Source organism: Megalobrama amblycephala, linkage group LG21, assembly GCF_018812025.1.
Source record: "Megalobrama amblycephala isolate DHTTF-2021 linkage group LG21, ASM1881202v1, whole genome shotgun sequence".
Lineage (NCBI taxonomy): Eukaryota > Metazoa > Chordata > Actinopteri > Cypriniformes > Xenocyprididae > Megalobrama > Megalobrama amblycephala.
In genome coordinates this window covers 21,236,199-21,263,443 of record NC_063064.1, presented here as the reverse complement: position 1 = coordinate 21,263,443, position 27,245 = coordinate 21,236,199, and the positions used below count along the sequence as shown (strand labels likewise).

General features: G+C 37.7%; 1 protein-coding gene across 3 annotated transcripts in view; it reads right to left on the bottom strand.

Moving 5' to 3' along the window:
* The window catches only part of ndrg3a (ndrg family member 3a), a 50,285-nt gene that overhangs the window by 15,839 nt on the left and 7,201 nt on the right, over nucleotides 1–27,245 (bottom strand). For 2 of the 3 annotated variants that reach the window (XM_048172381.1, XM_048172382.1), the window contains exons 2-3: nucleotides 13,213–13,284; nucleotides 9,049–9,081 (exon numbers count right to left, since the gene is read on the bottom strand). In XM_048172381.1, coding sequence (XP_048028338.1) covers nucleotides 9,049–9,081; nucleotides 13,213–13,269 — 90 coding nt within the window. In that variant the 5' untranslated portion in view covers nucleotides 13,270–13,284. Of the gene's footprint in view, nucleotides 1–1,961; nucleotides 2,296–9,048; nucleotides 9,082–13,212; nucleotides 13,285–27,245 lie in introns of those variants that run through there. The other variant, XM_048172383.1, reaches the window with a different exon arrangement.

Below are 27,245 nucleotides of genomic sequence, written 5' to 3'. Positions count from 1 at the left end.
CCCATTCTTACAATCGACTACAATCAACAACCGACAGATAAAAGTCCATGCTCTATAATTTTTTCTTTTCTGATAATCCATTCCACTCGGATATACGTCACAATACAGAAGAAACAATTGGTCACTACTGCCGTTTCATCATGACTTCAAACACTGACAAAAATTAGATGTACGCAGACATATGTACAGTCATTCTTACAGGAAAACAAGCCAAAAATATTTATGACTCATCCTGCATTACACAGATTTTGTCCAATCAAATGCCCTCTAGAGAATGTTCCGCCCCAATGCTACCTTCAACCAACTAGCAAGTAGCAAATCATGATTCATGGCTGTGATATAATTAAATCCGACTGGATATTCATTAAATATGTCCCATCCAAACTCCATGTTTCAATACATCAATATGGAAAAAAAAAACTGTGCTCATGAAATGATTTTATAGGGTCTTTAATATACTTGAGTATGAGTAGTGCTTGCAGTGAGGCATGCTGATTGAACAAATTTGGTTGCACTGGAATGAGTCCGAATGTTTTCAGCTCTCAGGGAAATGAGTGATCAAGGCCAGAGAGTGGGAGAGTCTGAAATGTAACATTTAAAAAAAAAAGTCTCTCCTGTTCGGTCTGCCAAACACACTCTCAATCTTTCAGACACACACATTTATACTCTGCATGTGGGTCTAGAGAGTGTGGGAGAGTCTAGAAAGAGGGGCAGAATAGGAATGAGCCTGGAAAAAAGACGACTAATTCAGTGGGACAAATAGTGATGGGTCATCATGATTCCTGACTAGCACAACAATTAGCAGGAGGTGATCAAAACTCTCAAACATATTCATTAAAAACCCTATAATATGATTTGATATCAAATGCTTGCATCATCTTACTCTCTGTGCTCTTCAAATAGAAAAAAAAAAAATCAGGATGGACTAGGGAGCACTGCAACGTCTGCAATCTTCTGTCAAAATGCTGATCAACCAGCATAGCCTTTCTGGAGAAATTGGTAAACCAAGGATGTTGCTGGTTTAGCAAGTTAAGAAGCCTGGTGGGAGCTTCCAAAACACAAATTCCAGGATTTTCAACTGGGTAAAGACATTTCTTACATTCAAACAGTGCCATAACAATCAGAAATTGAAGTGGACACATTTACAAAATAATCAAACTACTATTGGACATAGGTTTTTAAATGGTTGTTTATTAAATAATTCCATCTAGCACTGTTGTACCCTGAATATGTGGTTACATCCTTGCATGCAAACATTCAAACATGGGGAAAGGACAATCAAAGCCACACTCTCTTGGGAAACAGAGGCTAAGCCAAGGTGAATGAATGAATACAAGCCAACAGTCTCAGCCTTTGCCCCCACCCCCGCTCCAGCTCCTCTAGCTAATAGCATCAATCAAAGACCACAAGCCAGGGAGCCATTACACAGCAAAACTTGTCTGCAGATAACTATTACACACACACAGATCGCATACACAGATCTTAGTACACACCATCCATACTAATGCATTCCTAGAAACACACTGAGTATATACTCTCTACCACACCCTGCCAGTAATGCTAGAGTATTAAGTGCTCCAAATGTCCTTGATTTGCTTGACCTATTAGACCATTTGATGATCATCGGGACGTGTGCCATATTTAAATACGCAAACGCCTAATTTACCTGACAATCCCTCGACTGCATCAACATATCATTTTAGTGTAAATCATGTACATTCGAAGCTCATGAACTAAAGATATTTGTAACTAACAGTTTAGCCTCAAACTGGTCTAATCTGTGGTAAGGTAAACAAGCTGAGAGGCGCATGACTCGCATGACTAATGCAAGAAAACACACATCCCTCACTGGAAAGCATCACATATACTGAGGATATCAGCGCTAAAACAGCAGAAATCAAGAGTCAGGAATCAGCCTCGGTGGTGAGTTGCAGCAGTCTCTCTTACACACACACACTCACCACTTCATTTCCAGTGCATGCATTCTGCTCCACATCCAGAACGGTTGACATGTTTCCACACACGAGACAGTGACAGCTTCAGAGAGGAGGCGAGAAGAGATGGGAGGATCCACGAGAGAAACACAGAGTAGCTGAAGGAGGGATGGAGGGAAACGGACAGGGAGAACAGTAGCTAGGCAGAGATCCAAGAGGGAGGGGTGACAGAAGAGGAGAGAGGGAGAGAGTGAGATAAATCAACAGAGGAGGTATTTTTTGAGAGAGAGGGAGAGAGAGGGAGAGAGAGAGAGATGTTGAGATGCAGATAGAGTGAGGAGGAGAAAGAAGTGACTGCGGTTTGCGCTGGGGAGACAGTGCTTGCTCATGTATACGGCAGCGCTGAAAGAGCCCTGCTCCGATTGGACGAGGGGAAGTCAGGTGGACGGGAGGTGGCAGGAGCAGGGATGATAGGGGTGGGGCAGACACAGAGAGGACGATGCTCTCCACTGCACTTTATTATTTGTTTTTGGGTGGGGTCAACTGGTTCACAGCTTCAGATATAACAAGAAATAAGATGCAGAGAGATTTGACCTCACATATCAATGGATTTGGACTAAATATATTATTTAATACATGGCAGGGGTTCCCAACTGTTTGTTGCCTCAGGACATATTTGAGATTAATCAAGTGGGGAACAAGACCAACAAAAAATAACAACTGATTATTATATGAATCTATTAAAAAAAATACGTGAGCTGCATGACGCATGCGTGTGATGCTGACGCAGGAGCCGGCCAATACTGAGCCTGTGCTCAGAAATAAACACTGAAGCTCTGCAATGAAAATAGTGTAGCAGTATGACAAGGGATAGACGAATTCGTTGAATAAAGTTGTTACTTTTGTTTTGTTTTTTGCACACAAAATGTATTCTCGTCGCTTCATAATATTAAGGTTGAACCACTGCAGTCACGTCGCCGGTTTTAACGATGTCTTTAGTACCTTTCTGGACCTCAAAAGGTGCAATGTCATTGCTGCCTATGTGTGGATCAGATACCCTCGGATTTCATCAAAAATATTTTAATTTGTGTTCCGAAGATGAACGAAGGGTTTGGAACAACATGAGGGCGAGTAATTAATGACAGAAATTACATTTTTGGGTGAACTAACCCTTTAACTTTGCTTGTTTACATCAAAAACAGTGTGTGCGTATGTGTATGTACCTACTTAACCATATTTTGGCGTCAAACTGCACCCACAAGTTAGCTAAATTTAACAAAACATTCCAAAACCTCAATTCGGGGACATCCTCATTTGTAAGAACAGTATAAAAATAAAGGTAATAGCACAGAAGGTTCTGTGTTAGGATTAAGTTATACTATTTATGACAAATAACTAGCTGTACATAAAAACAATAGAAGTCTATGCTATCTGTCTATCCATATAAATATATACACGCATTATTTTATATACACACATACATATACATATCTACCTTTCCTCCTTCTTATATAAATCTCATTTGTTTAAAAGACCTCCGAAAAACAGGCGAATCTCAACATAACACCGACTGTTAAGTAACAGTCGGGATCATTAATATGTACGCCCCCAATATTTGCATATGCCAGCCCATGTTCAAGGCATTAGACAAGGGCAGAACATCTGGATGTGCACAGCTGAATCATCAGACTAGGTAAGCAAGCAAGAACAATAGCGAAAAATGGCAGATGGAGCAATATTAACTGACATGATCCATGATAACATATTTTTAGTGATATTTGTTTATATAATGTCTTTCTAAATGTTTCATTAGAATGTTGCTAATGTACTGTTAAATGTGGTTAAAGTTAGCATCGTTTATTACTGTATTCACGGAGACAAGACTGTTGTTATTTTCATTTTTTAAACGCAGTCTGTATAATGCATAAACACAACTTCATTCTTTATAAATCTCTCCAACAGTGTGTAATGTTAGCTTTAGCCACGGAGCACTATCAAACTCGTTCAGAATCAAATGTAAACATCCAAATAAATACTATACTTGCGTGATTAGACATGCTGCATGACGAACACTTTGTAAAGATCCATTTTGAGGGTTATATTAGCTGTGTGAACTTTGTTTATGCTGTTTATGCTGTTTATGCAAGCGCGAGCTCCGGGGGCTGGGAGGACGAGAATTTAAAGGGGCCGCAGCCTGAATCGCCGCATATTTAATGAAGCCCCAAAATAGGCAGTTAAAAAAAATGAATAAAAAATAAATCTATGGGGTATTTTGAGCTGAAACTTCACAGACACATTCAGGGGACACCTTAGACTTATATTACATCTTTCGAAAACACGTTCTACGGCACCTTTAAAAACTGTTTTTGCTTGATCATATCCATTTGTTGTGCAATTCATTGCAAACATCGTTCATGACAACATATGCATCTAGACCTGTATGACCATTTTATACAGTAGGTTGTGACTCTCCAGTTGAGAACCACTGGTTTATTGTGTAATGACATACAAATAATTACTCAGTCAAATGAGCTATCAAATCAGTACAACAACAAGAAATAAACATATTGTCAGTGTCCTTGGATGAACAATAATGTTTTTTTTCTGTGCTATCTACCACTGCAATAAATAATCATGGTTGCAGAACACAGTTTGTCCCCACTGAAGGAATTATGACCCAGCAGAGGTGCAGCGTGGTATATCATCTGAGCGATCTCTCTGTGGATCTTGGGCTCTGATAGGTTATTGATCTGCCTTGCTTCCATTTATCAGTAGATGAGGTTGAAACATTGTTTTTCATTCAATAAGCCTCAGGGGCCACCATAGACAAACACAATCTGAGGAGAAATAGTCAGGGAAAGCTAACACAACTGGAGCTGTAACACATAAGTTAAAAGAAGTCAGCATTTGTGGATTGGAGTACAGCAATGCATTTATAAAAGGTATGTACAGTGTTTTGTATTTGTGTATCAGGCCTTTAGCTAAAATACATTATTCGGATAACTGCTACTGCATAATGCAACTGACACAGCACAGTACCCAAGGGTTAAGAAGTAACATGGTTTGGTAACTTTATTTTAGTGTCCTTGTTACATGTACTTACTGTAGTAATAACAGTAAATTAATGCATAATTACATGCAACTAACCCTAAACCAAACCCAATTCCTATCCCTACATTAAGTACATGTTGTTAATTGATATTACTCAGTACTTAAATGTATAACTAACAAAACCACCTTACAATAAAGTGTAACCTATGGTTTTATTACTTATTGATGGACCTGCAGCTTCAGTAATAAATCAGATTGTGTCAGCCACTCTCAGTAAGCAGTGCTGCCGAGCGTGCTGTGTCCGAGTGACCTTCAGGAGAGTGCACTAAAGGGCAAAATGGACAGACACAGCCACATGAAGGCCAGTCAAGACTGTCTAGAAACTTCCTAAATCAACAAAATATAATTTATAATAGAAAATACTCTGAAACTATCTGAAATGGACACAGAAAGGGAGAGCGGCCAGTCTAGACATTTGGGTTACATTTTTACATTCCTATTTGAAATATGAGACTGAGAGAAGGTTGCAAAGAACTGGGGATCAGAGATGAAATCATGTTATAAAGGATTCTTTTCCCTTGGACAGTAGGGGTGTGACAAGATCTCATGCCACAAGGTCTCACGATATTAAAATGTGACGGGATTTCTTGTCGGGGGTGAAAAGCTGTCTCGCGATATCTCCATGATGTGAGGGTGAAATTAGCATAGAAAATGCCACTACTACATTTACATTACGGTTTTCACAGCGGCACTGCCTCTACTGTTGTTTTGCTCTTTTTTAATTGAAATAAAACCATTTAATTAAGTTGTATAAAGGTCGCTTCAATTGTAAACTATCGTAAATGTCTGCTCTGCTCATCCAGCATGAGCTGCAGAGTCGCACACAGTGCAGCAGGAATCACAATTCGCTAATCACGTGACGAGAGTAAGGCGAGATGACTGACAGGACCATGGCAGAGAATTGGTTGCCAACAGAGCCTAAGTGTCTGATAAATGTCTTATCTTGTAGAACGCACGCTCAGCACCGCTGCTTCCTATTCACAGAGTATGTGCGATCGCAAATTCGAAAGCAAAAGTAAAATGCGAGCTCCCCGATGTGCGCAAATTAGGCTACATACAATAACCTGTCTCCCAATATCAAACCTATGGCTGGGCTGTGTAGTTGTAACCACCTCTTAGCTCTGGTCTCTGTTTTGGTCCCCGTTTGCACTTTGAATATTGAGAGGGTACTTTGATTATGGTTGCACTTATTGTTTGCACTTAATAAGACTAAGGAAAAACTTCTTTATTTTTGTCATTTATATGGTTTTTATTTCTCTGTTTAATTTGTGGAAAGGAGTTCAATTAGGAGGTCACACACACAAACTCAATCAGAAGTTCTGGAAGCTCATTCATCATTCAAATTCATGTACAGTAAGATCTGAAGAGACTCATGTGAAATCATACAGGAGAGAAGCCAGTCAGTTGAGTTTGTGGCAAAAACTTTTACAGTGTTTGTATATTGTTGTTTTTCGATGCATATAATAATAATTCATACTCAGAAATATGAACTAAAATTACTTTCATTACAAGATGATTAGTACAAACATTTCAAAATGCACCTGCAGACTATTTTTCCAGTCATTAATTTTGTCATTGATGATTTCTTAAAAATACTGTGCAAAAACCTCTTGTCTCGTCTTGTCTCCTGATCTAAGTGTCCCATCACACCCCTACTAGGCAGTGGTCTGTTACATATTTTGAAATGATCTAATAAGTTAATGACACTGGAGGATAATGTCAAGGATATGACTTTGCTTACTCTGAGCTTCTGATGCCCTCTATGGGATGAAATTGTCTCTGAATAATGATGAACCTGACATGATGACTTGCAGTATTCATGCTAGATGCTTCGGCTATTACTACTGGCTAAGAGCAGAAGGAAAAATAGGGTCTCAGAGAGCTTATTCCCCAACTGAGACCTAAGTATTTTGGCTAGCTAGAGAGAGAAAGAGAGAAAGAGAGAGAGAGATTTTACCTTATTTTTAATTTTACCTTAAACCTATAAGACTCTGTAAACCATTTATGTCATTAAAATAGTGAATATTTCAGTTTTATCTTTTGGTCATTCACACAGAATGCGTTTTTGCGGGTAAAAACACGAGATGCAAGGCAGTGGAATGAAAAAACGCAAGGTTTAAAGACAAGATTTTGATAGTATATCTTCTTTTAGCTTAAGCACCGTATTTTTAGAATGTTGTAATGTGCTGCAAAAGACGTGAACGCAATGGTCAAACATGTCCGTCTAGTGGTGCATGTTTACATAAAACAATGAAAAAAGCAGTGCAGTGGAATGTAAAAATACATTCTGTCTGAATGGCCCCACAGATTGTGTTACCTCTCTTCACCAGCAGAGAGCAGTCACACCTTAAACCTAAGCCATATCACGCACATGTAGGTGTTCTGCAGCACTCAGTGCTGGTGGTGTGAGATTGGATTGGCTGGTTCGGTGTCAGCCCATCAACTGACTAACTTAAAGTGTGCAAGCTTGTGTATGGAGGTTTGCTGAGTAAGGAATAATAAAGCCTCTATATAATGTAGACCAGGTCATGCCTGAGTCTGAGCATGCTCACTTTAACAGCTGCAGGCGCTATATTTAGATCTGAGACCCCTGCTCTGAAAGAGGAGAATGTAATTCACGAAGATGTAATTCCATTTCCTCATTGCTACAGAGGCATTAAAAAACCCTATCAGACATGGATTTATAAATGATGTATACATCTATATTTCAAGATATGAGATAATGATCAATGTGGACAATTATGAAATGCTTTACAGGACGCATTAAAGGTGCAATATGAAAGATTTTCTGTCCGCTAGAGGCCTATTCAAAACAAAGGCGTAGCTTGATGACACCAAGTTTGAGCGCGTAATCTTGGGACACGTGCTCTTCACCTCACAGCCGGTGGAAAAGAATTGGGATAGGACTCGGAAAGGAAACCATGTTCATGGATGCGTTTATTAACGTTACTGTAGTATGAAGCAGAGCAGGACCGAGGGTTGTGGGAGCTGAATGAGGCCGCTGGAGCGATTGTGCAACACTTTTATTATGCCACAGTCGCCGGCGCCACTTCTGCTTTTCCGGTCATGAGTATGAGGTAACGCAGTGTTGATAAATGGCATGCAATTATTTTTAAAACGTATTGTATGATGGAGAAAATGCTGTATTATTGTTACGAAAAATAAAGCTGCATCTGATTATGCTATGTTAGCTACTTCACAAAATAGTGTTTTTCTCTGAGGCATGGTAAAGCATGGTACTCGCAAAAAATCAAGAAAATAAGATTTAAACAATAAGACTAAACGTGTTGAGCTATATAACAACAATTAGTTTTCTGTCCATAAATATATCAAAACAGTTGTTCCCTTGTCTATTAAAACATGTAAATATTAAAGCGTCTTTGGTGTTTCCATGGTTTCTACAAACTAAAACGGAAACCGAGGGTAACGCGGGTATGACGCAATTGACAGGCGACTCCTCACATGTCCCGGAGCCTTGGTTAAAATTGCAATTTTGTCATGATTTACAAATAGTTACAAACATTTGGGATATTTTAAGTACTCAAGTGAACAAAATATATAAAACTGGCCTAGTGGTTTTTGGATATTTTAATTCAAAATTTAAGTTCTTGAGTATAATCTCAATTAGAACTACATAATTTTCATCTTATTTTCTTTTAAATGGACTTATTTCAATTAAACAAAATCAGTTTATGGCTGTCAGAGCTGATTTGCAGAATCCCGGTGTGACAAAGTTTGAACAGAAACACAGTATCATCAAAGCGCATGTTCATATATTCATATTCTCCAGTGAGGCTTATTTCAACATCAAAATAGGATGTTTTTCCCAAAATAACACCTTTGATATTAAAATGTGAAGGTTGAACACCCTAAAATATCCATATCACACCACTTGTATGTTTTTGCACACAAACCTCTAATGAACATCTAAGAGACCAAAAATTGACTTTTATCACATCCACTAATGAAATGCATGTAAATTCGAAAAGATAAGATTTCTTACCTGACAGTCAAAGTCTTGGAAGTTCTGAGAGTTCTGTAGGAAAAAGAAATCATATTTGATTAATCCTTACTCAGTGAATTACATAAAAAAAATGTCTAACAATGTTAAAATAATATTGATCATATCATAAATTATTGTCTCCCAGCCACTGCTGCTCTTTATATTGACACCACTAGATGGAGTGAGAGGTCAGAGAGTCACTCCAGTTCATGCATTTAAAGAATGAAAAGGAAAAAATAAAATAAAATAAAAAATACAATTTTGTCATAATTAACTCACCATTATGTCTTTTTAAAGCCCTATTTTTTCAGTGGAACACAAAAGTAGAAAATTAAGAATTGGAGTTTGTGCTGGATGGATGGATGGATGGATGAACACTTTTATAATGCATTTTTGGTGTATTATGGAGCTTGACAGCCAGTCATTATGAAATGTTGCACAAATTGCATAACAATTCTTTGTTTTTCAGGAAAAAGCTAATAACACCCACCTGCAAGTGTAATAAAAATAAATAATAATAATAATTTAAACTATAAATGTGTGTAAAAATTCTCTGAAAAATATTATAAAATGATTACAACTATCTGTATACTGTTAAAAACCTGAAGGAAAACAAAACTATGGCTGTCAACAATGAAATAGTTTTCAACCAGTATTGTCAAATTGGAAACATCTTATTTTATTATTTCATGTTTTTAACCCTATGGCCGCTCTATGGTTTAGCCCATTCATTAGTTCCAAGGGAGAGAAGAACCACCCATAAAACGTATGTCCCTTGCCTCGTGAATTATACTGGTGGCCTTGCTCAGTGCTAATGGGTGTATGACATTTTCGTTTCTATTTTTAGCGTTTTTGATATGGACGCTATGTGGCAAAAACGAATGCCATGATTTAAACTGACAAACTCCAGGATGCCATGATGAAAATTTCTACAAACAGGGGCTGCAGGAAGAATAAAAATAATTCTGAAACAGACTGAAATATCTTTCATTGCGCAGAATTTTTTGGCACCTCAACCCCATCTGCCCTTTCTTTATCTATTCCTATTTTTTCCAATTTCAATCTTCCACTTTTTCTCATGCTTAAACCATTTCACTAATATTCCACCCCATCCGTCCCTTTGCCATCTCCGTTTGTTTTCACTTGCTACAGTAACCCTCACATGAATTATTCAGTTTGATGAAGTAAAGAAAAATGCAGGGGTAGAGACGAACTTTGCTTCAGCTACAGGAAAACACAGAATTCTCTAACACGAGGAGCCACGGAGGGAATACGTGCGTTTGCATGTGCCACAGATGTGTAATACATGAGTCGTGAGAGTTGGCATGTGTGCGTGAGCATCACTATGCATTACGGAGTGAAACAGGTGATGAGTTCTGCTGTCTCTATAGGTTTTATATTATGTTAGATCTTGCTCCTCATTCATTTATGTGCATATATAACAGCAAAGTCTGGCTGCAAATTCTGCTGATTTAAACTAGATATTTAGCTGACTTATAAGACATGTAAGATTTATAACAAACAATTTTGTAAAAATTGAGAGAATGACTTTAGGAATGGGTTGGAAATTATAAGCCAAAAAAATGTGATGGAGTTGGAGCTGTAACATTTCCAGCCTTTTATTGCTTTTTATTACTTTGGTCAAGAAGTGGTCAACATTTAAATAAAAATTTCAGTAATTCTTCTAGCACAGAAACACACTGCTTAAAAACTGCTTTAAAAAAAAGTTGCCAGTCTCCGCCACCATTTTTGAGAATTTTCGCAAAAATGTAATGGCCCCCAGCATAAGCAATGCTTTCATTGTTTGTTTCTGCCCCTTTTTTGCCTGTGTTTTAGGGTTGCCAGGTCTGTACAACAAAAGTAGCCCAATGGTCAGTCAAAAGTAGCCCAAAAATAGCCCAATGGAAATGGGTGGCCGAATTCTCCACTGAATTTGTATGCCTGGGGGGTGTTTTGGGGGTGTTGGAGAGCCGAAATCATACGTACAGGGGTGGAAATCAACCCACGGAAAACATTTTTACCCACGGCAACAAATTAAAAGCAGCCCAATGGACCCTTCGCTAAGCCCCGCCCTCCTTAGTTACTGTTGCTACGCCTGTCAAGCTTTCGCGTCTGGCAAGTCATTTACAGTATGTGTGCACCGGTGTCAGACATTTTCAAGGAGATAATTAGTCATTTTTGGTGAACAGGTGAAATATCTGAGAGAGCAAGACAAAAGGGACTGCAGTATGCATTCAAGGGATATATGCAACCGATTAGAAAATTATTTGATCAAAATTAAAGCTAAAGTCCCAGCGCGAGCAGCAGCCGCCTCATACGCTGTCCATTCAAATGGGAAACACACAATTTATTGAGGAAAAGCTTTGTTCATCCACAGCAGGTTAGCCTAAGTGAAATTTGTGAAAATAACCTAATAATTATAAATCAAACAGCTTATCCATAAGTCTTGTGGAATAAACACAAGACGTTAGCCTGACCACTTTGCAATGATAACATTCTCCCGCTTATATTTTTAGCACGCCAGGCTAACGTAACTCCGTCTTGCCTTTAATCGTTTTATTTCACGTTCAAATATATGCATTATGAACAAAGATCCGTCATTATTTCCAAGCAATGATGTGCTGAGTTAGCTAGCTTGCTAACCTACTCGTCAGATTGACCTACCCGGGCTTACTGCAAATGCATACATCAATATTACATCATTGTTATCATGATAAATAACACAAAATTACTGTATTTGCATTATTATAAGGGTAGATTTAGGGTTGGGGTAGGTGTAGATGTTAATAAAGCCATAAACCCCGTTAATATCACACTGGAAGCACAATCTGATAGGTAACGTTAGCATTTTTCGGATTTTGTCAGATTTTGCTAACGTTACCTACTGTTTCAATGGGAGGTAGCAAAATCTGACAGGGTAGCACAAACTGTCAGAACACCGCCATTTCTCCACTTGGGTTTTAGGTGTCGGGAAGGGAAAAAAAAAATTCAACCACCCCGTCCAAAATTTTAGGATACCGGGTATCATGTTAACAAAATCCAACGCTTCGGCATGTTCCCTCACTCGAAAGCTTGACAGACCTCCCGCGCCTAGTAGGGGTTGCTAAACCACGATTGGCCTGTGGCGGTTTTCGGGCGTGGCTTAGCGAAGGGTCAGTTCTGCAGAAAAAATGCAGACTTGGCAACACTGCTGTATTTTGATCCAGAGATTCTCTCCCCTTTCAAAAGATGCGTAATAGCGCCCCTAGTGTATAACTTTGAAAACACAGAAAGTCTGAAAATTCCATCAATGGCGGAGAAAGAGTTAAAATAAATTATTATTATTATTTTTATTATTTAACTTTTTTGTGGGGCCTGCATAAAAAAAAAATTACTACTGCACCCACCCCCTAAAAAAGATTTTATCTTGTTATTTATTCATGCACATACTGAACACTAAGGCCCTGTTTACACCTGGTCATTTAGTCTCACTACTTTTAATGAAGATAATTGTGTGTTGAGCTTCAGGATGCGACATCAAACTTTGAGTTTTATTTGTGGCAGTTTGCATATCGGCTTGCTGAAGAGATAATAGGCTACTCATCTGTGGCAATGTGTGTTGCAGTAGTGCTGTCATATCTGGCAACCAGAAGCCTGTATAACACGCTCTCACACGTTTATTTTTTAACATTTTGGAAGGAGTAATCTCACATTTGTGGCTTCCACAACCAGATGCATGTTCACTTGGCCAGTTTCATTTGGAATGCACCTCAAACCACCTCCTGAAGTAGTTTGAGTGATCGGATTCAAATCCATCGTGAAAGCGTTTCAGAGGGCATTTGTCTTTTTTTCAGACAGGGACCTTATCTGGAGGGCATTTGTCAGACAGGGACCTTGTCTTTTCACATCATTTGATGGCTTTACGATCATTTTACTATCATTTAGTGGCTTTACTATTATTCTAAAATGCATTTTAAAAAAAGAGGTGTTTATCACTGTTCCAAGAAGAGGTGTTTATCACTAGTGAAGATATCACTAGTAAAAGATATAGTAAGCTACAGCTTGTTTGTGAATGTGTATACAGTAAACTAGTGTGTGTGTGTGTGTGTGTGTGTGTGTGTGTGTGTGTGTGTGTGTGTGTGTGTGTGTGTGTGTATGAGGATGTTTCGGATATGTTTATCTCACCTTGTAGGTCAGCAGAGGCTTGATCTCGGTCAGCTGAACATCTTGTAGCTCATCCATCTCTGTCTGTCTGTGCTACAAAAAGAAAAAAGCACATTCATTTAAACAATATATGTTCAACCCATTTTCTTATTAATGTAAATAAAAAAAACAATGAGCACACTATCAGTTTCAGTTAAAATCTAATCTAGTCTAATAACGACCAACATTGCCAGACATATTTCACATTGCGTCATATTTGCAGCTGACTTCACCTGAGTCAACACACAGGCTTTATATTGAGTTTCTGTTAATAAAACACGCTTTGCGATGTACTTAGCAGACTTCTAATAATTTCCACTCTTGTAATCAAGCGTAAGTGTAGTCACCCTTTTTATTTTTAATTAACCTGGCAGACCTGAGATTGGGTATCAGCCCACAACAGCCTTTAGTTACACACTCTCGGTAAACAGTAATAAAAGCAGAGAGCCGAAGGGAATGTCTCTACAATTAAATCTGCTCTTTTCCGTTGCCTTGGGAACAGGGTTGTTTTGATGTAAGGCTACAGTCTGCTAGCTAGTTAATGTATAAATGTTGCATGATTCTGGTCTGCGATTAAAATTCTGAAGGCTAAGGTTTATGCAAGGCTTAGTTTTTAAATCATCCAATATAATCACTTCCTGTATTCATTACAAGGACTGAGACAGGAATGATCACACAAATTGTTCCTTATTTGTGTCTCTTCTGTTTGCACTGGCTGGTAATGAGTGACCATGCAAATGAAGCCCCACCTTGTTTTTTTTTTTTTCAATGTCTGTTCAAGGTGAGACCAACAAAACTATGATGTATGATCAAATACTGACCTAGATGCAACAAAAATGTGACATTCAGTATGAATGATGTGCAATGTGCCAATTGAGATCTGCTGAGCTCTTGCTGTACAGTGGAATGACATGCTGACGTGGCTTAACCCACTTCCACTAGCCTCATCTGTCTATTGTCACAGTCATTCTGACCTTCCTGACCTCGGGACAGATCCAAACGTGATCGGCTGCTTCAATTGGAACACCTTCAACGAATTGATGGACCACCATCAGATGAGAAAGATGTGATAACATGCAGTTTTTGGGTTTTAAAACATTTTAAATCAAGATTTTTGGTTAGAATTGATAAGAATGACTAGTGCTTAAAAGTTTAGGATTGATAAGATTAAAAAAAAAAATTATTTTTATTTTTATTTTTTTTTAAAGCTGCACGTATTTGATCAAAAATACACTAAAAACATTCATGTAAAAAAGTATTACACTTTAAAACAGCTGTTTTCACTGAATTTTATGATCCTTCAGAAATCATTCTAATATTATGATTTGGTGTTCTGGAAACATTTCTTAACCCTTATGTGGTCTTTGTTTAAGGGACTACACTCGTGGTCGAGTGTACCCTTGAGACCCCGGCAACAAAATGCAATTTTGTAACAATATAATATATTTTTAAAAAACCAATGTAATTTTACTCTGTTTATTAATGTTTTTACTCAACATTCGTGCAGTTTTTGGAGGTTTTGTGATATCTTTTAAATTTATATAAATAAATGTAAAAATATTTTTTTAAATAGGTTATGTAAAAGCAGCTTTTTATGTAAAATTCACTTTATAAAAGGCCCAGATTTCTAACTTTCATTCATGGGGATAACATGGATAATTTGATAATTTTTGGCACACTTCCAAAAATGCAAAAAACATCCCCAATACAAAATGGACATGCTCACACACACACACACGCATGCACACAAAAATAAAAATTATTTATTTTATTATTTTTATTATAAAATTATTATTGAAAAACTGATTTTTCCCTGCACAAAAAATGCTAAACTTTGACAAAGTAATTTTTATTGTTATAATTGTGATTTCATAACATTTAGATATGAATCTAACTGAAAAAAACTTGTGAAAAGACATCTTTCAATCATTCAAATAGCACATAGCAAATAGTGGAGCTCTGCAGCCATCTACTGGTAAAAGTGATTTTTTTTTTTTTTACTTTTAAAACTGCATTTTTTAAAAGATGGGCAAAAATCTTACACTAAACCATGTCAAATTATCCATGTTATCCACATGAATGAAAGTTAGAAATCTGGGCCTTTTATAAAGTGAATTTTACATAAAAAAAAAAAAGCCTATGTAATGTTCATGCATAAAAGCCTATTTCAAAAAATATTTTTTAATTTATTTATATAAATTTAAAAGATATCACAAATCCTCCAAAAACTGCACAAATGTTAAGAAAAAACATTAATATATAGAGTAAAATTACATTGGTTTTTAAAAAATATATTATATTGTTACAAAATTACATTTTGTTGCCCGGGGTCTCCAGAGACCCCGAAGACCACGAACGTAACTTTTTTTTTTTTACACTAACATAAAAACAAGATATCACTCCAATTTTTTTTTTTTTTTTGTAGATCTTAAAAGTGTTAACCACCGTACAAAGTCTCATGCCATTTGGACAAAGAGAATTTATTTTTTTTAATTTGAGCAAACATCATTTGCGGGTCAAAAAGACCCCGAAGAGGCACAATATGTACATTTTCGCTGCTCAAGGTTGCCTATTCAAAACAAAGGTGTAGCTTGATGACGCCTTGATTTTGCGGAATCATGGAAGGTGTTGTCTTCACGTCTACAGCTGGTGGAAAACAATCGGGATGGGACTCGGGCAAAAATCACATTCATGTATGAGATTATTAATGTTACTGTAGTATGAAGCAAAGCAGGGCTGAGTGCTGTGCGAGCAGAAACGAGGCCGCTGAAGCGATTACTAATGATAGACCAGCGCAGCACATGGCGAGAGCAGCAGAACTTTTATTATGCCGCAGTAGCCACTTCCGGTTCTTCCAGTCAAGCGTAAGTGGGGTAAAGCAGCACTGTTTAATCATAGATAAATTTGTGTGTTGAAAGATGTTATAGTGCTTCTCTGCATTTGCACACTGCACTAAACACCATGATATTACAGGTAGGCATGGTAAAACATGGTACTCAAAGTAAATCAAGAAAACGAGACATTAAGACTTACTGTGTTGAGCTATATAACAATGATTAGTTTTCTGTCAATGAATGCATCCATTCAAACAGTTGCTCACCGGTCTAATAAAACACGATATATTAAAGCATCTTTGGTGTTTTCATGGTTTCTACAAAATAAAACCGGAAACCTAGGGTAACGCGGGTATGATGTCATTGATAGTAGATGCACGGACACAGTCCATCTCCTGGTTAAAATTGCTTATTTCTCTGGATCTAAACATTTTTGGATACATTTGGGATAATGCAAGTACACAAGTCAATAAAATTGTTCTAGTGGTTTTTGGATATTTTAATCCAAAAATCTTACATATTATGCCTTTAATATTATCATTGTTGGAAAAACAGTTGTGCTGCTTAGTATTTTTGTGGAAAACATGATATATTTTTTCAGGATTCTTTGATGAATAGAAAGTTCAAAAGAACTTTTTCAACATTATAAATGTCTTTACTGTCTCTTGATAAATTGAATGCTTTACTGCTGAATAAAAGAAGTAAAGAAAAAAAACTGACTGATTCCCCCAAACATTTGAACGGTATTATATATATTACATTCTGTAACAGTTTTCAAACACCTTTTTGCCTTCACTGGTTCATTTTAAACTTTGGTGTGACAAATAAAAAGCTGCATGTACAATAATGAGCAAATGCAGTTCAAAATTTGTTTTTAAAAGTTGTATATCTTCCCTTGCGTCAGTGCAGTGCCTTTCATCAATGAAATAGCAGAGCAGCATGAAATCAAACTTCCAAAACTACTAGCACATATTAAGATTTGAAAGCTTAGGGTGTGGAAATCTCCTCCACAATCCCAGCAGCAAATCCGGATGAAGGGCATTAAATAATATTTAGAAAAGGAGTGAGTGACACAAAAAGAAAACAACAAATGTTCAGCATGCCAAAGATTTGTCCACGAAGTCCACAAACCTTCTGTGCACATGAATCTGAGCGGAGGGCAAAGGCCAAACTGCAATCATGACCTCTGCAATCATGTAATCCCCAGAGTGAGCTGAAAGGCTCCGGCTAGAATTATCAAGCAGTTTCATACTTTTTTTTTTTAAACGCGCTGCCAAGATCAGTGTCAAGATTTCATATCAACAAGATTTGACTTGCTTCACTAACCCGAGTTAACTTCGTCACCAAACTATCAACCGCAATCAATGTCATTTTCAGTTTCTGCCCACTCTAGTTGTGCATTCAGTGAAGTGTAAAACTGTTGCCATAGAGACAAAAGGGCTGATGTTTATTTTCAGAGAGGGCTCCCAAAGGGACGGGGAGAAGTAATGAAGACTTAGTACAGCAGACCGAGGCATTAGCTGAGACTCACAGACACCCACAGTTCTGTATATATAATTCTCACATCAAATCATGGCTTTTTCTGAGTATCTATTGTAGGTAAAACCTACAGCAAAAATCCTGATTCACCATCTTCCCATGTGTATTGCATAACTGTGCCGTCCGAAGAAATGTGACTCATGTAAAAACACTTCCCAGGGTTCCGGCCTCCTATTTCAGAGATTTTCAGCCAAAATTTGTATACACAGCTGCGAAAAGAAAATACCAGAAAAAATGATGAGAGTTAGGAGTCAGATGACAATGTTGCTAAAGGGCATTGCTGAATCAATTTCACAGATAAACTGTCTACAAATGTTAAAGGGACAGTTCACCCAAAAATGAAAATTTGATGTTTATCTGCTTACCCCCAGGGCATCCAAGATGTAGGTGACTTTGTTTCTTCAGTAGAACACAAATTATGATTTTTAACTCCAACCGTTGCAGTCCATCAGTCGTATAATGCATGGCGATGGTAACAAAATATCTATGACGGTAAAAAAAAACATGCACAGACAAATCCAAATTAAACCCTGCGGCTCGTGACGACACATTGATGTCCCAAGACACGAAACGAACAGTTTGTGCGAGAAACTGAACAGTATTTATATAATTTTTTTTACCTCTAATACACCACTATGTCCAACTGCCTTGAGCGAGTGCACGGCATCCGGTGCGTGAGGTGTGTACGCGCTTTGGCGTAGTTTACGCAAGTGCCGGAAGTGATCTCTCACCCGTATACGTCACTTATTGTTTCTGGTAATCAAAAATGGTACTTACTTGCGCTTATCCAGATTGTTCAAACCGACTTAAAACTAAAAGATTACATTCTGTTGCGCGAACTCATTCGGGAGTGGTGACTTTCCACGTATTCCCAACTTCTGAGCCTGCTCGCCTGAAGTTAAGGTTGATTGCTCTTCAGCTGTGCCTATGATGTAAGCTTATTGATGTAATAAAACCATGTTTTTTAAAGTAGTCCATTTGTATAACAACTGTTGTACTATAGGCACCATGTTTAAACTACACCAGAGCGCGTACACACCTCACGCACCGGATGCCGTGCGCGCGCTCAAGGCAGTTGGACATAGTGGTGTATTAGAGGTAAAAAATACTTATATAAATACTGTTCGGTTTCTCGCCCAAACTGATCGTTTTGTGACTTAGGACATCAATGTGTCGTCACGAGCCGCAGGGTTTCATTTGGATTTGTCTGTGCATGTTTTTTTTACTCTCATAGATTTTGTTACCATTGCCATTCATTATGCGACTGACAGACTGCAACGTCATCATTTGTGTTCTACTGAAGAAACAAAATCACCTATATTTTGGATGCCTTGGGGGTAAGCCATAGACTGTAAAAAAATATGGACGTAGTGTCCGTGACGTCACCCATAGAGTTCTGAACAGCAGTTTTGACGCGTAAATGAGGCCGCGGCCATCTTAGCTGCACGTGACCGCACGTCACTCACGGATAACTGAAAATGGGCAAAGAGGCGGGACGAAGTTGGAGCCCATGCGACTTATTGCTGAAACCACGCCCGCCCTAGCTATCTATCTTAGATACTATCTAAAATATTAATAAAGATAGCAATATCATTAGAAAGTACTAAAGGATTACTGTCAATCTACGGTGATTTTTTTACGATAACGTTATAGATGCTCCAACACCAGTAGGCTAATTAATTTGTGTGGGGTGTGCAAATAACACAAATCAAATGGGATTTCATACCTTTATAATGAAATAGAGATCGCGAGATGAATCCAATTCGTGGCACTTGGGTAAAATATATATATATGTACCAGATGTATATCTCTCAAATGTTCTCTCAAACTAATGAGCACGTATCCAAAGTATAATTTTTCAAAATAGTGCAGCAGTTTTAGTTATATCCAAGCAGTGCTGTCGGAGTTGTATATCCTCCTGGTATTGTCATTGTAGTAAATCTCAGGAACAAAACTTTTAGCCAATGCCACGACGATCCAACAACGTGTGTTCCGCATGCGAGCACATGTACACAGACTGACATCTGTCTCGAGTATGCAGCAAGCCATATATTGTATAAAATAATGCAGAAAAAAAACACAAATACGAGTGAGATGCCAAATTCAGCGGCTGAAATGAGCTGCTGAGGTAACATGACGGCTCACAGACAGCAGCGGCATACCTGTCACTCAATTGACCACGCCCTTAATTATGCAGAACTTTAAGGCTTAATATAATTTAAACAGATGAGCTATAAAAAAAATTCACCCCCCTCAGAGTTGTCATGAAGGGCAAAATTCGCAGTATAGACCAAAACCACAATATGAACCAGACTGTAAACATGTTTTTTTCTGCTGTAAACTTGGCTAATTTAACATGATGGTCAATGAGATTCTGCTCACTTCTGCAGCCTGTCCCTAGCGGCCAGTCGATGAATTGCAGTTTAATTCACTTCCGTATTGGCTTCACGAGAAACAGGGGGAGGTTGCCGCTTGGGGTAAGCAGATAAACATCAAATTTTCATTTTTGGGTGAACTATCCCTTTAACTTTTAGCCCTAACAAGCCTCTCTACACACCCTGTTAATCAGTCACATATGGGTAAGGAGGCCCTCTGGGATACTTCAGCCCACCCACCCACGCACATATATTTGTTTTTGTGAATTGGGGGGACGTTCCATAGGCGGAATGGTTTTTATACTGCCCAACCCGTATTTTTCCATCACCCTACCCCTAAACCTACCCATCACAGAAAACTGTGCACATTTTTACTTTCTCAAAAAAACTGATTCTGTATGATTTATAAGCCTTTTGAAAAATGGGGACATGGGGTAATGTCCTCATAAATAACCCTCTCCTTGTAATACCCATGTCATACCCATATCATTATACAAATAAATTTGTGTCCTGATGTGTCACAAAAACACACACACACACAACCTTGAATACCCTTGAGGGGGTTTCTTATTTATCTTTAATTCTTATAGGAAGTTTATGGAGAAATCATTCACAATAAGACCATATATATATATAAAGATGATCATTTTGTATTTCATTTTAAGTTGCATGTAACCTATAAGATACTTTGTCTTTATTTAATTTTATTTAATTTAATGATCAGGGTTTGTTTGTGGGAAGACTTCTGGAAATTGTCTCCACACATTTAGATAACCACACACTAAGTGAAATAAAAAGAATAGCGGGCACGAATGCTGTCACAAAACACTGCTGAATGATCGATGGTTATCACAAAGCACTCCTACTCTTCTCTGTCCATCCATCCATCTCTCTCTCTCTCTCTTTCTCTCTCTCACCTTGATGCTAAACACCCTGTGAGTCAACAGTCATCCACAGATGTGGACAGATGGTTGTGCCTTCTCTCCTGCATAGGTTGAGTTCTATCCAGTTCGTGTCACACAACTGATTTTAAAAACCTTCTTTATTCAAGAAACTTTGGTGAAATGTTGCATTCTGTAAAAATAACAAAATATCTTTAAAACAAGATAAACAAACTTGAGAAGATTGTGTTTTTCTTAACCCGTTGTAAAATTTAAAAGTTTATTGTTCTAAAACAAGACGTTTTTTTTTTTTAATTTTCCAATAATGCAACAAAGTTATTATCTTACACAATTTTCCTTTCAAAAAAATATTTATTTATCTTGTTTTAAAGATATTTATATATTTTTACTCTAAAACAAGACTAAAATACAAATGCTGAAAATGATTTTTGCAGTGCAATCAGTCCACGCTAAAACTAAACAAAACATCAGTGCGCGTTCATGTTACAGGTCACTCGTTTTCTAAAGAATAAAAATGCCTGTTTGAATGATTTGTAATTGTTTGTCATAGCAGCAGACCAAAATTTAATAACCCAATTAAGGCCAGAAAATTGCTGCATTGTTTGAGCTCATCAGCTCACGGCTACGTTCAGCTCCTGCTAGCTTTAATCCTCACCACAGCAGCGTAATTCTGTTTAAGGCGGTGTGACATGCTCAGCTCTAGATTATTCCTTATGCCGTAACCCTGGCGATTTGGAAAGGGAATTACAAGGAGATTCAGACCAAGTAAGAGAGGCAGAAACAGGATCATTATGAGTATCAACAATGGGGAATGCTTGAAGGCAAAGGGTTTTCTCAAAGATGAGACAGAAATGAATCTTCAATCTATCATAAACTATGCCCTCATTCCTGCTTTTGAGCTTTATTTATAGTGAATTATTAACCATAGCTGTCATCATGTTTATTAATGAAGTATTATGGGTTCAATATGGATTCAGCATTCATTATTTACATTTAATATTTCATTTTATAACTAATTTATTAATTAAAAAATAAAATGCATAACAAACGATTAAAATTAAAACTACTACTGTAATTTTTAAACCTACTGATTCTGTATTGTTAAAAGAAAACACGATTCAGAAAAGTCATTACTAGAAAAGGTTTTTAGATTTGCTATTCTGAAGACAGCCTGTATGTTCCCACTCTCACCTTTTTCTGCCTGCTTTTGTCTCCATCTCTGTGGCTCCCTCTATCACTAACTGAATTAAGGGAAACCCCTCGTCTAAGCAGTTGTGTACGTGATAGGGTGACGTGCGCACTCTATTATAAAGCTCTTGTGGTGGCAGAGTGCAGCCAATGCACTAGACTCTCTGCCAAAAAAGGATTTCCATCTCTCTCTCTTTTCATACACTAAGGGCTGAGGGACACCCTGCATTCTGACGCAAACTGTCACAGACTCCCAGCATCGCATCCATCATACTTTTGCTTTTTCCTGATACATTAGGCCACTTCCTTGCTGTCATTTCTGAAGAAGTGAGGACTTGCATACACACAAGGGTATTTGAGGATACTTGTGTGTCTTTTCTAGAAGTGCTCTCAGAAATCAGAAATGCACACATACAATCACATACAATATTTTTCACAGTGCAGACTATAGCTTCTTAGAGTTCCCAGAATGCTTTGAAAGGAGTGCATTATTCTTGAAGGGTCACAGTATTTAGCCTCATTAGAACAGAAAGCCACTCACTGGATTGATTTAACACTTAATATTTGTTGGCATCATCAAGAAAAGCATCTTATGCCTTCCATTAGTACTAGTCAAATCGATTAATTGCAATTGATGGCATCTAACATAAAAGTTTGCATTTACACAATATGTGTGTGTGTAGTATATTTTGTAAACACAAACCTTTATGTTAGATGTGATTAATCGTGATTAATCACACTGGAGCTTTGGGTGTGGACCTGAGCCTGTTTGATTTCAGAGCTCAGATTAATTCATTGGTGTTAAAAATTAAGCTTGGCACACATTTAACGACTAACTAAAACATTCTAAGACTGTGCTCAACATACAGCGATTGTTTCCTGCGACTAAAGCAGATTTATATAGACAAATCCGGTGAAACACGGAAGTAAAGCAGCGCCGCCATTACTGCGTGCCTTGCTGCTAAGGAAGTAGCAGAAGTAGCGTCTTGGTCCCGTAGGCTGTAGCAGATGTTAGCTATATAGTTTTTTTTAGTACGTATGCTGTCCAGTGATGCCGGGCAGAGCTCGTTGTGTGGTTGGTTGTTTTAACAACAGCACAAAACTACAGGCCTGGAATAAAACCGTTTGTGTAATCCACGAAGCTTTGTTGCACATTGACTGCCCATGTTTACGGCCATACGGATTGCACAGAGTTCCTGGTCGAGCGGAGGACCAAGATGTGCGTCAAAAGTGGATGAAACACATAACCGAGATGGCTCATCGCATGCCAGATGATTAATAAAATAATCTTGAATACCTATAAGAACATGTATTTTATTGCTACAACTGGTCGTGGCTAAGGCCATCCTTAAAAATATTTTGGTTTGCCGTAACAGCCAAAAAAATAAAAAATGGTTGGTAGGTCGTAAAATTTTTTTTATTGCATCACATTAAGTGTATTGTGATTGTCAAAACATTTTAGTAACTAAGCTGAATTTTATTAGGTTTAGTGACATGTTACAATGTTTACATGGTAGGCTACAATTTCTGGTAAGCTACACTTTTTTATTATTTTTATTAAATTATTATTATTTAATTATTATTGTGATTTGATTTAATATTGACTCATTTGGATAAATATTAGCTAGGCATTAATTTTTGTCAAGAAAAAAACAACTCACCTAACTTAATGCTGTAAACATACAGAGAGCCCTATCAGCTGGCAGTATTATTTAAAAATAACAATTTAAATATAATGCATTTTTTATTATAATAACAACTTTATTTAATGATATAAGTAAAAATATAATAAAGATGTAATACAGTACACATATCAGCCAAAACAGGTTCTGTGTGAGGGGCTGCTAGCTGACAGCGTTCGGTCATTTATGAGAGATTTACCTCAGACAAAGGTAAGTGTGAATACATAAATCCATTTTGAAAAACATGTTTACAAGAACATAACATTATACGTCGTTTGATGTTGTAATATTTTTTTATCTGTATTTCTAGCATGTCACATTTACAAGCACCAAAACGGTATTTATTGTTTGAATTTCGTAATAAAATTGACAGAATCTGAGAGCTGAGATTTTTTTCTATCATAAGTAACCTGCTCTGTCTAGTCTGTCGGTCTCTGTGTCCTCTTTACTTCGCGATTTTTCTGTGCGTGAGAAAATGGATGTGTGGCGTGAGAGCGTGTGAAAAGCGTCAATTGCGTGTGTCTCACATTTTATTGCATTTGTATTAGCTGTTTGAAGAGTAAAAAAAAATCCGTGGGTCTTAACGCAATTACAATCGGCAAGTCGGTCGGACTAAAAGGGGAAAAAATAATTAATTGGGTCGGTCCTAAATTGACAGGGTCGGTCGGGTTATGGCAAACAAGAATATTTTTAAGGATGGCCTAATAATTATTTGAAACTTGAAGCTTGTGAACATATTAGCAACACAACTAGTAATGACAGCGTTCGGTTTTATTGTTGTCATCAATTAATACACTTCTTAATTACATTACATTACATTATTACATTATGTTGTCAATTAATTACCTTTATCGGTAAGTTTTGGCCACTGCCTGACATCATCTACCCATGTTCCCTTTCACCAGACATTTTCTTTAATGAGCAGGATGCGCTTTAATTGAAATGTCATTAGAGGGCACCGGCAAGTGTCACACCGTCACACTTCGCAGGCACGCAGTAATGGCGGCAGGCAAGATGGCGGCGCCCATAGAGTTTGCGGCGGATTTGTGTATACTTTCACATGGAATTTGAACACCGACTGTAATCGCAGACTGAATGCAACTGGCTCTGACTGGACGCATTTGAGTGCGATCAGTCATAAGTATCAATTTACATTCATAATCGGCCTTACAATCGTGAAGTGTGTGCGCGGCTTTAGGGATGTGTCACGATTTTCAAATATTCGATTAGATGATTTAATTATAGAATATCGAATAGGTTGTGCGATTATCGTCTTAAAAAAAATTCCCCATTTGATGCGGTGGTGACTTGTAACCAGAGGGTGGTGCACGCTGCCAATAACGCACCTTAATTTTTAACATAAGTGCCGTCATTCAGTGTTCACAATATGTCATTACGAATTTAGGCATTCAAAAATCAGTATGGCTTGAGGTAGGCTTGCTGTGATAGGCGGTGTTCCCAGTGTTCAGCTACAACACCGGTAGCATCAGTTGCCCACCGCGGCACCGCCACCCACCGTCGTTTTTTTTTTTTTTTTTTTTTTTTTTATTTATTTTATTATAGTAATAAAAATCATTTAGTTCAGCAAGAACAGACACTACAATTAAAATCTAAATGTGTCTACTCAATTCAGCGCGAGCTGAATGAGAGTCGCAGCACAAATCAGCAACAGTCAGTCAGATTTCACCTCACTTCGCCTCACTCTTGAGTGACAAAACGACGATGGAAGTTTTGGTTTCAAATCGAAATGTCCATTTAAGCGGGTTTGTCATTGTACTGCTTTGTTGTTGTGTTTTTCATTAAAAATAACAATGAACCCAGCATTGAATCGCCGCTACCGCATTGACGCTAATTTGAAAGTGAAAGTAAAAGGCTCACGGCCGCACGCGCGTTCATAATGGTGCGGAGAGCGAGCGTTTTCAGTCTGCTCTGCACCGTTATGAATGACCATGAAAAAAAGATTGAAAGCGCGAAGGGTCTCTCTCCCTCTCTTTTTCCGTTTATGTGTGTGTAGCCTATACATGCGTGATGCGTGCATGCGGGGGAGGGGTGCGATTTTCGAATAATATTCAAATAATTCCCAGCGATTTTCGAATATTATTTTTGCTTTAAATGCCCATCCCTATTAAAATGTATGGGTTTTAAAAATGGGTTATGTTAAAAAGGGTCAGTTTTTGTGAACTTCAGTACAGTTCACAACTGAAAAGAGTCCGTTCTAACCAAGCGGCAACCTCCCCCTGTTTCTCGTGAAGCCAATACGGAAGTGAATTAAACTGCAATTCATCGACTGGCCGCTAGGGACAGGCTGCAGAAGTGAGCAGAATCTCATTGACCATCATGTTAAATTAGCCAAGTTTACAGCAGAAAAAAACATGTTTACAGTCTGGTTCATATTGTGGTTTTGGTCTATACTGCGAATTTTGCCCTTCATGACAACTCTGAGGGGGGTGAATTTTTTTATAGCTCATCTGTTTAAATTATATTAAGCCTTAAAGTTCTGCATAATTAAGGGCGTGGTCACTTGAGTGACAGGTATGCCGCTGCTGTCTGTGAGCCGTCATGTTACCTCAGCAGCTCATTTCAGCCACTGAATTTGGCATCTCAGTCATATTTGTGCTTTTTTCTGTATTATTTTATACAATATATGGCTTGCTGCATACTCGAGACAGATGTCAGTCTGTGTACATGTGCTCGCATGCGGAACACACGTTGTTGGATCGTCGTGGCATTGGCTAAAAGTTTTGTTCCTGAGATTTACTACAATGACAATACCAGGAGGATATACAGCTCCGACAGCACTGCTTGGATATAACTAAAACTGCTGCACTATTTTGAAAAATTATACTTTGGATACGTGCTCATGTTTGAGAGAACATTTTAGAGATATAACTTACATCTGGTACACATATATATATATATATATATATATATATTTTACCCAAGTGCCATGGATTGGATTCATCTCGTGATCTCTATTTCATTATAAAGGTATGAAATCCCATTTGATTTGTGTTATTTGCACACCCCACACAAATTAATTAGCCTATTGGTGTTGTAGCATCTATAACGTTATCGTAAAAAAATCACCGTAGATTGACAGTAATCCTTTAGTACTTTCTAATGATATTGCTATCTTTATTAATATTTTAGATAGTATCTAAGATAGATAGCTAGGGAGGGCGTGGTTTCAGCAACAAGTTATACTGATGTATAATTAGGGATGCACCGATTTTTAAAGTTCAGGCCAAAACTGATAATTATTTTCAGATTATGGAGACAACAGATATTAGTCTATTTTCTCAGAATAAATGCAAAATAAAACACTAAAAACTAAAATCTAAACGTCTGAAGGGATGTGACTGAATTCGTGGAAACTGTGGCCTCAGTTTTTGCACAGAAAACATGAGGATTTAAAGTAGGTTAAATTAATGTAATTTATTCCTGAGAATTATTTTCAGATTATGGTGACAACCGATAAGTGACAGATTTTATTTT